At 38.3% G+C, this 14,955-nt stretch overlaps 1 protein-coding gene across 3 annotated transcripts in view; it reads left to right on the top strand.

Moving 5' to 3' along the window:
• Positions 1–14,272, top strand: part of LOC131706603 (palmdelphin-like) — a 33,851-nt gene extending 19,579 nt beyond the window's left edge. For 2 of the 3 annotated variants that reach the window (XM_059007999.1, XM_059007998.1), the window contains exons 4-9: positions 1,669–1,787; positions 6,397–6,502; positions 8,479–8,503; positions 8,592–8,657; positions 10,274–10,396; positions 11,227–14,272. In XM_059007999.1, coding sequence (XP_058863982.1) covers positions 1,669–1,787; positions 6,397–6,502; positions 8,479–8,503; positions 8,592–8,657; positions 10,274–10,396; positions 11,227–12,539 — 1,752 coding nt within the window. In that variant the 3' untranslated portion in view covers positions 12,540–14,272. The remainder of the gene's footprint in view (positions 1–1,668; positions 1,788–6,396; positions 6,503–8,478; positions 8,504–8,591; positions 8,658–10,273; positions 10,397–11,226) is intronic. The other variant, XM_059008000.1, reaches the window with a different exon arrangement.
• The last annotated feature ends 683 nt before the right edge of the window (positions 14,273–14,955 follow it).

The following is a 14,955-nucleotide window of genomic DNA, read 5'->3' as shown; positions in this document are numbered from 1 at the left end:
TCTGTTCAGTCGTATCAAGATAATTAGTACCAAGCGGTCTAACAGGAGTAAAATGGGCAACAAATGTCCCACAAGCCATCACCACAACCAGTCCAGGTTTTAAATCCATGGTAGGTAATGTTTTGCGCATATCGTCATTGTAAATTCTTTACTTGCATGGGAAGGGAGGGATAGTTATAGGGTGTAAAGTGTAACCTACAGTAAAAGTGGTAGTTTTACTGTAGTCTTAATGGAAGTGAGTGGGGAGAAATTGGAAACCCCAGTCGGTTATGCATTCATCTGTACTGGTACTTGTTGAGTAGTGTACTGTATATCTAAGATGCAGAAAATAACTGATAAAACCACACTGTAGAATGTTTTGGCTTTCTGTCTTCCTCTGATAACCAGACAGATAAAGATCAAAGCTAATAGCAGTTGTTTTTTGAAGCCTATGTTGTTGAAAAGATGAGGCGTGATTGATGCGCGCACACACACACACTGGTAACTGAAAATGTAGGTCCTGTGAAAACTCTTGAAAGCAAAGAGTTTTGAAATGGTACAGGGAAAGCTTTGGGGTACAAGTTGAGGATTTCTTGTTACAGTCAAACCATTTGAACACCACTTTAAGCAATAATGCAAATTATACTAGTTCGCTGTAACCCCTCCCTACCTATTATTTTCACCCATATCCAAATTCTTTTCAAATTTTTATTACACTCAAAGAAATAACCTGCAAAGACAGTTTCTCCCAGTATAGTTTTCAATAAATAAACCCAAAACAGAAAACAATATCCTCAAATCAGTAAACTATTTTACTTTGCTGAGTAGAAAAAAATAGGAAAACCTACCTACGAACCCAGCTTTAGAAAAGTGAGTCAGGTTACATCAAATCAACAGTTTTTTTAAGGGCGTTTTTATCACTAAGTAAAAGCATATTAAGTTGGGCTGCTACTGCAAATATATCCCAAATTCCATATATCTGGAAAACTGCTCATTACATTTTGATGAATCTTTGTTACATTATTTAGCATAAGTTATGGGGTGTCATATTGTGGGGATGTATCTGTCTGTATATCACACATTTTTTCATGTATCAGTCATTTTAATATAATTGGCAATGATACTAACACCTCCTTTGCTTACCAAACAACATCTAGGACTTAAACACCACTTGCCCAATTTTCATGAAACTATTTATTCACATTTCTTATTATGTACTGTTCTGTACATTAGGGCTGTACATAGAGTATTCGGATCAAGCTCTCCACAGGTGAGGGTCATTGGTGTTGATTGGGCTAATTTACCAATCCAAGTGAAACAAACAAGTGAACAAACAGCTGCTTAGGTTTGTGTGGATCGCTGTTCTCCGCAGTAAGAAAAGCAGCAAGCATCACAAACCCAAGCAGCTGTTTCTTCACGTTTCACTTAGAATGGTAAATTAGCCCGATCGACACCAGTGACCCTCACCTCCTTGTCAAGACCTGATTTCTGTGGAGAGCTCATTCTGAATAATCGAATAATCGGCTCATGCAGCACCACTGTACGTATTGTTGCTGAACGTAATGTTTATCATATGGACAGCTCTAATTTTGAATATACATGGTGGGGGATGTTACTGACATGCTTTTTAAAGCTGTACACAGATGGGCTGTCCTGAATCCAAGTGTTCTGTGTGCTCTTGTCTTGCAGAGGAAGTCCTTGCGAGACCAGTGGTTGATGGAGGGATCCGCAGCTCCATTGGACTCTTCTGTTCCCAGGTCCCCTCTGTGGGGCTCCCAGGCACAGCAACTTGAGGAGCGGATCAACAAGTAAGCACAGCCCCTTCCCATGAACAGCTTCTATTATCAGAGACCCGCATAAGTCCAATTCATTTCATTATAGTACTGTTCAAATGTGTAGCTTATTCCTGGATTTTACACAACTCACAAAACGTACACCAGCTATCTGTAGTGATATCATTACACAAATGCATTTCTATGTGTGATAAGCATATGGTCTTGTATGCAGGACTATTTTTGAAAGCAATTGATGTGAAAGATCGCAAATCTATTAGAAACCCACCTACAAGGCTTCAATAGGGTCTTTAATCAATTCCACTAACACAACTTACCAGGCTGCTGTAAATGAATGCACGTGTGTAAACAGCTTGGCCCCCATGCCTTGAGTTTGCACTCATCTTCCACCACAGGGGGGCCTATACTCAGAAACAAACACACGGGCTTATATAGGAAACCAAAGAGTTAACTGTATCAACCAGTGCGTCTGTTAGCGCGATTCTACCGTGATGTCAGAGTTGCACATACTCTTTTTATTTATATATACAGTGGTTTGCAGAAGTATTCACCCCCTACCAGTAATGTCACATTTTGTTAAATTACAAATAATTTATGCACAGTTTTTCAAACAAACTTTTTTTATTCAAAGCCGTAGTGGTTAAACTGAATACTGTTATATGAGGAGGAGGTTAAATGTCAGCAAATCTTGCAAAGAAAATGTATTCATCCCCTTAAGTCAGTACTTGGTAGAAGCACCTTTTGCAGCAATTACTGCTTCGAGTCTTTTTGGATAGGTCTCCACTAACTCTGCACAGTAGGATGTTGACATTTTTGCCCATTCTTCACGAAAAATTGCTCCAGTTCTGATAAGTTTTTTGGGGATCGTCAATGGACTGCAAGTCTCGCCATAAATTTGATTGGATTCAAGTCAGGACTTTGACTGGGCCACTCAAGAACATTAATTCTCTTCTTGTTCGACCACTCCAGTGTGGCTTTGGCTTTTTTTTTCTGATAACAAGCTGTCGCTCCCACAGTTGCTGTAAGAACTGCCTGACTTTTGTTTGTATTCTGTTGTGCTGTAGCTCCGACCTTGTCTCAGAACGGCGCCAAATGTGAATCAGCTGCTCTAAGTTCAGCTTGTTATCAGAAAAAAAAAACACTCAGGGGAGACGTTTAAGGAGGACAGAGATGTTTTAAACTCCTGTAAGTGGTTTTGTTCATGCACTGAGCGTGCTATATGTCCAGACAACTTTTTAATAATCAAGAAAATCACACAGACTCATTTAATTTGAAGTTTTAACAAATCAGAGCAGTAGTAGTGCTCTTTCGGTTTATTAAATACTTTAAAAATTGGATTGATTGGTTGCGCAGACCACCGTAAATCCCAGATCCAGTGCCTTTACAGGTTTAACAGCATTAGTACTTCAATACAGTAGTACAAATATGGTTATTATATGCTTAGCCTTCAGGCTGTAAATGCAAAAAGCTAGAGTTACCCACAGCTACGTACTAAAACATTAAATATACCACTCTCTTAAGACTAAAACATAATTTTTATACCTTCTAGCAATGCATCCAATATAAACAAGATATAAATTCAAATATATGCTTACCTTCCAGTATATGGAAGTGTAGTGTTGGGTATATTGAAAAATAAGAACTGTCTTCAAAAGGCAGAAATTTGTGAATACAACCAAACAGCAATCTGTTTTTCAGAGACCCTCAGAGCATGGACCACGTCCGCTTGCAAGATCAAGTTCAATGGTATCGAATGGGGTCTTGCTCTGGGCTTATATAGGATTTTCTCTCCATTGAATACATCAGGAGTCCCAATTAAATCTGATCATCAATCTGCCTTGACAGTTCTTATCTTTGAGTTAATGATATATTCTAGAAGGCTCCAGTCAACTATTTTTAAAACTAATTGAAGTTATATAAAAACATTCAAAATTAATTGGATATAACTCCTTTCTAAAATATTGGAACATGATCTCATGGGTCTCATTTTCAACCCCTCCTTTCTCTAAAAAGTCAAGTGAACTAAAGTTCACATTCTTTCTACAATACAAGTTTATATGTAAAAGAGATGCTGTTTTATATATTACATCAACTTTTTGTGTGATTATATTAACCTGGGTCTACAATATATTCCCTCTGAGCAGCATATTATATTACCTTTTCAGTATGTTGTCAATGGGCCAGTTTAACTTCATATACAAATGTGTTAACAGGATATTTAATAGGAGTTGGGGGGGTTTGCCATATGCTTTTGTCATGAAGTCATTTAAGCTTTCAATGGAAGGTCCAGTTATTTTCATCTAAATTCAGGCTACTGTTAACATATTAGAATGCACTATTCATATAGTGACTGAACTCAGAGTCTGACCTCTTTCTTTGTTCACACAAAATCCAGTTGACTTACTTGCCAAGGCTAGTGTTTTAATTAATATGAAAGTCATTTTTTGGCTCACAAACATCATCCCAATTAAAGTTGCTACCTTTCTGATAAGAACTAATACTGTAGACAACTTTTCTGATTTAAATGAAATGCTCGCTTTGGTTACCATGTTTTTATTAATTTCTATAATATAATGAAGAGAATGGCCATTACTCCATATACCCCTTATTCTGGTAAAAAAAAGGTATTTCATTCGTTAATATTAAGGAGATCGCTCATTATAGAAAGGACCTCGGCTTTTAAATCGCTGACCACCAAAAAATTCCTGCTTCATCGGCCAAAACCAATTAGTCATCTCCAACACTGCTTTCACTTCAGGCAGGGAAGGACGAGGTCACAAATGTACTTGTTTTCCTTCAGTTGGTTCACTGTATATTTAAAGTTACAGTTTATACTATTTTAACTTCCTAAAACAGTTCCTCTGTTTTTTATTGCAGTAAAACCTTTATATAAACTAAACATTTATATTATTTAGTTTAATTGACATTGTAATGTCTAAAAAACTTATTGTTTCTTTGAAGTCAGAAACGGAACTCATTTTTAAATTCATTAAATTAAATGCTCGCTCCTGCTTTTACAGTCTATTTGTATTACAATAGAGCCTTAAACAAGCAAAAACACTTGTTACTGTAGTTTTAAATATTATGTTTCTTATTAGATCAAAATACTTAAAACATATTATTTCTCTTCAGAGAGTTTTGTCACTATTAGATCAGAATACTCTTTTTTTATTTAAAACCTCTATGCTTAGTAACAACACAATCAAATATAATCGAATAGGTATTTTTAGTTTCAAATATCATTCTGCCTAAAAAGGGTTACTTTTTTGTTTTTGTTAATTTGCAATACCTAGCCTCTGCGTTTTAGTTCTTTAAAAATTATGGCTCAATTTTCAAGCTAATTAAATGAGGTGCTTGCTTCTGCTAAGGTTACAGGCTTCTGCACAAACATCTCTTAAATAAGGGAGAGCCTAGCTCATTTCAAAGGTGTTTTTTGGTCAAGCCAGTGCACTCTCTTTACACAGATTTACACAGACTCTAAATACTTATATAATACACAATCCTACAATATTCCCTTAAACCAATACAAAGTATATTTAACATCATCTCAACTGTGTCTTAAAGTTGTTTACAACATTGTAAATGTCAAGCAGAACAACTCTTCTGTTATAATACACTTTTAATATGTTCGTTCAGCAGTTCAACTTTAAATGATTTTATAACATGTATTTCAGATACTTCAGTAAAGCAATCTATTTTATAAATTGTCATTTTATTTTACTCCATTGATATACAGAGAAGGCAAGAGGTTCATTTTTAATTAGGCACCTACTTGGCAGCAAATGCAACCTTGAATATTAAAACTTAGGACTGCTCATAAATTTACTTAAGGTTATTATGTTAGGTTTCTTATTTATTTAAATATTTTTGTTTTTTCTTACTATAATCAAACCTAGTTCGATTGTTTCTGCCATATTAACTGTTCCATAGAGTTTGCCATTTTGCTTTCGCTGGATCAGAATGTTTTAAGGCTCTGAGTCTAATTAAATAAATAATATGCTTTTGCCTGATAAGGGAGGTTTGGAACATTCAGCAGGTCGGCCTGACCTTTTGATACCAGGAGCTATCTTTTTCAGACCTTATATACACAGACGTATTCAAAAGGATAAAAAATAAAGGATCCTACAACATTACTATTAGCAGTGTATTTCATTCTATAGTATCCAATCCATATCTAATAAGTCAGCTTGTTCACAGCAAGATTCGAATTCTCCTCCTGGCTCAGCTCGAAGTGGTTCTGCGAACACCACAACAGGCCTGTGCATCCAGCGTTTTACATCACAGGTGTGGGCGACCAAGGGTCTTTACTTGATACCTGCAAAAACTGAAATCTTGTTAGCTGGGCTCCCATCTCTACATTCTCATTCCCATCATCAGTGGGCAAACACATTTTAACGGAATCTAGGTCCATCAAAGAACCGCACACCCTTGCAACTGAGGCCTTCCATACAAAAGGATCTAATGACTTATAGTACAAAAGGGACGTGCCAGAACCGTCTGTGACAGTGACATAAATATAGTTAAACTAAAACAAAAATATATCAGTAACTTCTGAAAAGAAGAAACCGTTGAAGCTTATTTATGTCTGATCTTTGTAAACATATTTAAACCCCTCTGCTCACAGGCTTCAGACAGAACAGAGTCGTCTGGCAGAAGAGGAATCCCACATTGGCAAACAGGAAGGTGCTGAAACACTGAACCATGCTGGGAAAGACGCAGAGAAGATCCAGGTATGACATGTTGGATTGGTTTGGTTTGGCAGTTTTGATAGAAATCCTTGAATAACTTTCCATATATGTTGTGTAAGTGTAAATGCTTGCCATCCTTAAACACTCAAATCATCTACTCTCCAAAGGCTTAGCATTATCATTTTATAAAAACGGGTGAGCAATTTTTTCAATAGGCTCATCCAGTTGATATTACGGTAAACATGTGCTCATTAACACCAGCGACAGCACGCCCCCAGCGTGAGCTGTCAAACTGAAAGGAATTCCACAACAAGCAACACAGAACCTTAGAACTCTGGCAGGGAAAAAATACTGCATGGGGTAGTGTCACAAAGATGGCTCGGGTGGTGTGTGTGGGTGACGTCAGACCAGGGAAATGAAACAATAACACAGGTAGTACGGGGCAACATGGCGCTGCTGCACTCGTATTTAATAAATAAAATGATTTTATAAAACACAACGACAAGGGCACATTGGACAAAGCAAAATAAACACAAACAATAATAATCTTTCTACAAAACGAGTACCTTTTGGATCTCTCACTGGTAGCATTCGCTCTCAACTCCTCTAAACTCTCTCCTCCTCAATGAGCAGGAGTGGGTCTTTTATATTCTGTACCTTATTAACAGCCACAGTCCCACAAGCTTTATCGGGATGGGGATTTAACCCCATCCACGTCAACTACATATTACAAGACCGGCTTTTCGTCAGTCTCAACTAATAAATAATGTCAGACGGCTTTCGTCTGTCCGCACACAAATACAATATAATATAATAATAATACAAATGAAAACAGTTATACATAAAATAAATATACACAAGGAGTGGGCACCCCATCACAGGTAGTGATAAATGCATTGTTCTCTGTATAATACATACTGACACCTGATTCTCCAAGTTAACTACTGTAGCTGGTATAATGTCCTCATAGTGTTTGTGATTCAGTTGGGTACTGTTAAACTGTGAAGTCATTCATGGTACTGTTCTAGAATACAGGTCTACATGGAAGGGTTTTACAATTCAAGATGACTTCCCCCATCAAGTTCTCATTCTCCTGTCATGGGATTTCTATGCTGTTCTCTCAGTTATTGAACAAATCAGAATAGCCATTCTCCCTCCAATTTTATATATCATAAATAATAATACATTACTGGTGTTGTCTAACAAAACAAATTAAAACATACGGTTTGAGAATATTATAAAAAGTGTGATGTGCAGACATGTGGTTTGTGATGTTTCTAAAAGTTGACCTTGTTGTTCTCTTGTATTGGACTCCATGGCGTTTATTGAGTTGTACATGAATTTATTCTATTACAGTTCATAATCAATTATTTCCTTGGGGTGAAAAAAACATGTTATGGCTCTGCGGTGGCCTCTTGTGTTCAACAGAGGAAGTACAAGCCAAGCCATTCCCAATGCATGTTCTGTATTTCCAGGACTTTCCAGTATTTTAAGGGAATTTTCCAAATACTTGGCCTCAATTTTGAATTCTAAGGGGATTTTCCTTCAGCTGTCAAGATTGGCTTCCTACAATATAAAAATATGCAGCTCCAGCATTAACCATTGTGTGAGGAAGGAACTTTTTTTTTTTTTTTTTTTTTTTAGCATTGCTTTACAGAAAGTGCCACACTTTTTTTAACACAAGTAAGAATTCTTACAGTAAAATCTTTCTGGACTATGTATTAAACTGTCAGCCAGAAAACAGAAAAGGTAGTGGTATATGTTTTGTATGTGATCTTTGTTACTGTACAGTGAATGTAAATGTTTTAAAAATATATAAATTCCTGCAAAAGGACAATTGCATAATGCTCCCTTTCCAATCTGAATTGCACATAACCATATTAGTGAAATCTCAAGCAAGCCCTGTATATATTTCCTTTATCATTGTCTATTTTCTATTTTGTATTAAATAATAGACATTGTGTTATCAATTGTATTGTGTGATCTGTAATTCAAGTAACCTCTTTTTTTATATACAGGTTGTCCTCTTAGACGCAAATGAAGGTAAGCATCTACTGTTTCACTGTCAGATATGGGGGGACATTTTCACTGTCTCTTTACGTGTTCTTATGGGCTGTCTTTATTATTACAGAAGCTCAGAAGCACAGTAACGAGAAAAAAGAAAATGGTGCTAAAACTGGACACAGCACCACAGCAAGTGTGTTGATCAATGTCTTTCCTGTTTGAATATAAAGTGTTCTGTTTACATTTATAGTTTTAGGATAATTAGTGTTTTTTAAACCACCACCTCCCCCTTTCATTTCCACAATTCAGGTGTCTGGTTTTTGGATTCAGTTACCAACAAATTGGTCTATAAAAAAAAAATTGAACCATTTTGACATTTTACACAAGAACATGCAATGTGCTTTTAAAACCCCCCTGAGTCTGTAGAGAGAGTGCATTCAATACTGGATCCCTCCTGTTTAAAATGCCTCCCCTGAGTCTGTAGAGAGAGTGCATTCAATACTGGATCCCTCCTGTTTAAAATGCCTCCCCTGAGTCTGTAGAGAGAGTGCATTCAGTACTGGATCCCTCCTGTTTAAAATGCCTCCCCTGAGTCTGTAGAGAGAGTGCATTCAATACTGGATCCCTCCTGTTTAAAATGCCTCCCCTGAGTCTGTAGAGAGTGTACATTCAGTACTGGATCCCTCCTGTTTAAAATGCCTCCCCTGAGTCTGTAGAGAGAGTGCATTCAGAACTGGATCCCTCCTGTTTAAAATGCCTCCCCTGAGTCTGTAGAGAGAGTGCATTCAGTACTGGATCCCTCCTGTTTAAAATGCCTCCCCTGAGTCTGTAGAGAGAGTGCATTCAGTACTGGATCCCTCCTGTTTAAAATGCCTCCCCTGAGTCTGTAGAGAGAGTGCATTCAGTACTGGATCCCTCCTGTTTAAAATGCCTCCCCTGGGAGGTGCCTGATAGCAGTTTGATTTATGTTACAGGCAGGCCCTATAGGAGAACCCTGTGGATGTTTTTTAGTTTCTACAATCTCCCTCATTCCTTCCCCAGCATAATTCACAAGCCAGAGGGCTCACACATGTCATACAATTGCTTGGCAGCTTCCCTCTAGCTTAATCATGCAAGATTCAAAACTGCTGTATTCAGGATTGTTGATAAACGGTCAGAGCAACTACTGTGCAGGAACCAAAAGGCTCCAGATCAGGAATCTGACTTTAATATTAATGATCTGAAAAAGCAGGTTATGCCACTCCTGTGGTAATTTTGACATGCACTGCAAGTACTTTGTACTGCTAAGCACACTGCGATCGTTTAAAAAACATTTACAAAAACATTTACAAAACATTGATATTCCCTAAATACCTAGTATTTTAAGATGGAACTAAACTTTGATGTACATTTTGGCTAAGATGAGGATGTTTTAATTTCAGGAAGGAATTTAGAAAAAAACGTTTATAAAATGCACCTCTACATCCAGCTGACCTATCAGAAGGGGATGCTTTGTAAAAAGTAACAGATTACCAGGCAGTACCTTCATAGCTACTGTATTCTTACTGGTATCTTATTTATAGAAAGTAAACCTTTGCGGCATAAACAAGATATAAGATATGTCATGAAAACCCATGCCACGCGGCATTAATGTCACTGCTGCTGACACGTCCGCCCATGACACAAATACTATGTCATGGTTTTTCATGACATATCCTCTGTATAGCTAAGGCCCAATGGGGGCCTGTTTTGCACTGTAGAATTGTAGCTACATGTGCAGCAGGTATTGAGTGTTTTAATGTCTCTTTCCTCCCTTTCTCTGTAATTGAGAATTTACAGCATCGCAGATCACTGCTCCTGTACTCGCTGCACCCCCCAAACCAGCTGTGAGGTTACGAAGAGCGCCCCCTACTGATGAGGCAGCCATGGCGATCGGAGAGGGGGACAGGACAGGTAGGAGGATTCTCTTGATGCAGCTCAGTACCACGATTTGAAGCACAGTCCAGGAGGGGATGGATCAGTAAGATCCTCTAGACATGCTGTTATTAGTGCACTTATTTTCAGAGCTCTCATTTACGACGGTGATGAAACTTGCTGTAAAGCGGGATACACCATCAGCACTGCATCAGAGTAACATCTAAACCCAGCAAGGGCACTCTGTACTAGAGGTAGCGCCGAGTAGTATACTAATCTAGTGGAACAGAAAAGTGCAGCTGTAATCAGTTAACATATAAAGAACATTTACAACATCATTAGATTTCACATCCCCATCGGAACGTAGTAGCAGCAGCTACACTTGTGTAGAACTCGCACTCGGAATGTCCGTGACAAGGCATTCTAAATATTTAAATATAACAGGTTCTACATGAACAGATCAAGTGTGGTAATACCAGGTTTTTGTCTTTTTATTTAGATTTAATGACAATATGTTTAAGTGTTCAGTGACTACCTCTAATCAAGTTGAGAGTGGACTTTTACACTCTTTGTATGACAGACTGACTTCGCTCACAGGCATGACAAAGCAAAGAGTGTGTGAGAAATACACTCTCGACTTGATTGGAGACAACCACCGGCAACACTTATAAACATGCAGTGAATGGTTCACAAATAGAGCGCCAGACATTATCAGACACATGATTTATGACTTATTGTTAAAGTGTCCACTAGTCAAGCTATTTAAATATTTTTTACCTCAACTATTCAGCTCAGATTAGTAGTCGTTCTACCCCTGCTGTGTACAAACTTTTATGAACTTGACAGTCTTTCCCATTGCATTATTCCAGCCGTGTTCGCTATGCAGATCAGCGTGGAGAAAAACTTGAAAACTGGAGACGCCACTGTTCTGTCCACAGTCCCTCTGGATGCCCATGAGTTTGAGGCCAAAGGACATAAAGTATTTGACGATGGCACCAAGAGCATCTTCGCTGTGGGAGCTGGCGCTGAGAAAGAGCTTGGCCCGGAGGAGGTGGACAGACTCCTAAACCAGACAGCATGGAAGAAGTCAGAACACGAAGCAGAGCCTCCACATAACGACACAAAAGACCTGAACATGGCGAGCCACAATGGTGGCAAGGAAATAACAATGAACCACAATCTGGAAGAAAACTCTGAGCTGGCTTCTGAAAAAGGGGTGAACGAGGAAGGCAAAGTAGATCTAGAGGCAGGAGCGGAGGACGCCCATGCCGTCATCCTTAACCACAATCCTCCAGAATCGCTTCAAGAAGACCAACCCAAGACCAACGGTTTGGTCAACGGTTTTGAAAAGCTGGGAGATGAAATAGTGAGACATGAAGAAAAAGAAGAAGAACCAGTGATCTGGGAAAATGGACAGACCCAGAAATCAGGAGGAGACATAGAAGAAACCGAAGCCTCCAAACCTGAGGATCTAGACAGCCTGATGGAAAACCCGGTCAGCCTCACCTTCCTCGGGTTTTCCGATGCAAAGTCCGAGGAAGAATCGAAGGAGGTTATAGGAGAAGTGATGCGGGCGGAACATGTCATTATCACAGAGGAAGGAGAGGAAATACCCATAGAGCCTAAAGAAGAACTGACTGAACCTCCAGAGCCCTCTGGTGCAGATCTAGACGTGGAGAAAACCACTGAAACAATCCCAAATCTCTGTCTTCAGGAACAGGCCATTGAGGCAGAGGTTGCGCTGAACACTGTCAACCTAATAGGAGTCCTTGATGAACCTGCAGCGGAAGATTCCAAAGAAGTTTATAAAGAAGTGGATCTTGCAGACATCACCTTCGAGCCAGCTACGGATCTTCTGACTCCAGAAACGGAATCTTCTTTAATCCCGACTGCGCAGGAACAGGCAGCGGAAACCCCAGAGAAACCCGAAATTCAGCCCTTGCTGAAAGAAGCAGCAGCAGCAGGGTCCAAGACCCCTCCCAAGCCTTCTGAACAGGAGCCCTTGCTGGCTCCGACAGTCCAGCCTCCTCCCGTGGCAGCAGCCAGAAGAGAGCCCCCGTCTTCAGCCATCAAGGGTGCTGAGTCTGCCCCTACCCCCAGCAGGGACATGGAGAGCAGAGCAGAAGCACTCGAGCCCTCCCGGCCCAAACAGAAAGCCTGCCAGTGCTGCTCCCTCATGTGACTGCCCCCCATCCCAACACCCTTATCCAGGGCTTGAAACTCACACCAGCCCACTTTCAAAACTCAATTAAGCACATTATTTAAATGAGTTTGATAGCTGCATCAACAGCTCCTATTAAGTAAGTATTAAATCAAACTGGTTGCGAGTGTCATGCCCTGGGTAGCTCAGCATCTTTACAACCACCTCACCAGGAAAAGCACCCGGGTGGGGTTAGGATTCTACTTGTTGAGTAGGATCATTAGGCTCATTTCACAAAGCTGCCATTTCCAGACAGTAACCTGATTCGAAAGATGCTGTTTTAATAAAACTGTATGTGAGATTTGATTTGTTTTAATCTTTTTTTAATGTTCCTTTGACAGTCATTGTATTTTTCCACGTCCTATACAAAAGCTGTCTGTTAGGAGAGGGCTGTGTTGAGGAAACTGATCATTACTTCAAAGTATTTAAGAATATTTTGGTTAGCTCTGAATTACATATTTGAAGTACAGCACAATCAAATGTGTGTTAAAGACCCATATGGAAGGTCTGTAGGAATCAATCTAATAAATCCCTGTTCATCCCCTACACTGTGTAAAGTACTGATAGTGTATATATAAATCCCATGTTAAATCTAGATATCTATCTTTAAAGTTTGATTGTAATACATGTGGGGCATTTTAACACACATTCTCCCTTGTATTATTTACTGTTGAGAGTTAAGTCCTGATCACATCTGGCTTTTAATTCAGATTTGTTATAGTGAGGGTAGTAGGAATATATGCATTAAAAAACTTGTTCAATGTCCTCTCCTTTATATTGAATCAGACCTTGAGTTTCAATTTTTATATTTGCCTTTTAAGTGTCATCTGCTCCTGCAAGCTTGCCTTGTGTATTATTATTATTATTTTATTTTTTCTGGCCAAAAACGAGCTGTAAAAATCAAAAAAACAAATTTATAATCTGGTCACCAGTGAATATCTTCCCTGTCTTGGTTTGCAGATGAATTTTGAGAAACCTAAGTAAATACTTTATTTCTTGTTTTTAGAAATGCTAAAATAAACTTAATAAATTCAACGACAAACGTTCCGACTAGAAAGTTTTTCTCAATGAATGACTTCTGGTCGAAAGCTTTGTCAATGAATGAATTCAGTTTCTTGTATTTCTAAATGTAGCTCTATGCAGTGTTGAATGGGGAGAAACTATTGCAATCTTTGCTTCCTTGGGTGGTCTGTTTTCTCATTGTATTTCTTTAAATAAACTTTTTTGGATATCTGTATGTCGGGGTTCTGTACCAACAGACAGCAAGAGTTTGTCAATACATTTGATCAGCAAAAAGTAATTGGATTTTATGCATACAATTAAAAAAAAAAAAAAAGTGAATATGCTAGAAAATGTACAGTTCTGAGAAGCCTACATTAAATTCACTTTTACAAAAATGCAACTTGGAAATAAAAAGGTTTTAGCAAATATGATTTTTGTTTTTTAAACATTTTGATTTATATGTTCATTTAAGGAAGCAAAAATGCAAAAAAAAACAAAAAAAGTTGCATGACATACTATACATAACAAGCACATTTTTTGTTTGAGTTTAAATGTGTATGTATTTGAATGTGTGTAAAATGAACTGGGAAGGATGGGGTTGGGGGTGTAACCTTGTATAGAATGTAGTAGCAATTTTCAGAACACAACTGTATGCAAATGAAAAAAAATACTTTGATTTTTATTATTAAAGTTGGAGATATGAATTATTAATACATCAGTGTACAGTATTTTCTTTGTTCTAATTCAGACCTTTGTTGGCAACAATTTGTATTTAACTGTCCTCTCGTTCCCTAAGCAAGTATCAGCCTGGGCCTCACTTAGAGGGGCGACCCAGTCTAGTATTTGGGGCCAGTGTTTGGAAAAAGAAAGTGTTTTTGTACACAAATAATTTCACATAATTGTGTTGCACTTTCAAAGGTTTAACATCTATTTAAAACTTCAACGGTACAATAATTAAGAAAGCAGTAAAACTGGCTGCTGAGTCTATTAACACTTAAAACATTTTCATTCATGAAATTCACAAAACTTGATATGAAATCCTGACACTCTAGGACAAACCTATCATCTTAAATGAGAATACACTCACAGCATTTAGCTATATACTATGTGTGTGTGTGTGTAGAGAGAGAGAGAGAGAGAGAGAAACAAAGCCTTATGGCTGAAACTTATTTTTCACCTTACACACACACCAGTCAGACACAGAATTTTTGCAGTTTATAGCACTTGTGTGCACTTTTTATTATTTACACAAACGAAAACAAAATATTAAAATCAAACCTAACTCCACTTTGGATTACTAACTGAACTTTCCCCGTCCCTCACTACAGCTGGACACTAAGCCGTTTGCCAGCAAAACAAAACAAACAAACCCTTTCACACAAAATCACAGTACCTT

This window comes from Acipenser ruthenus, chromosome 36 (genome assembly GCF_902713425.1).
Source record: "Acipenser ruthenus chromosome 36, fAciRut3.2 maternal haplotype, whole genome shotgun sequence".
NCBI classification, from domain to species: domain Eukaryota; kingdom Metazoa; phylum Chordata; class Actinopteri; order Acipenseriformes; family Acipenseridae; genus Acipenser; species Acipenser ruthenus.
The sequence above is the reverse complement of the archived record's forward strand: the minus strand, read 5'-3'. Positions and strand labels throughout refer to the sequence as shown.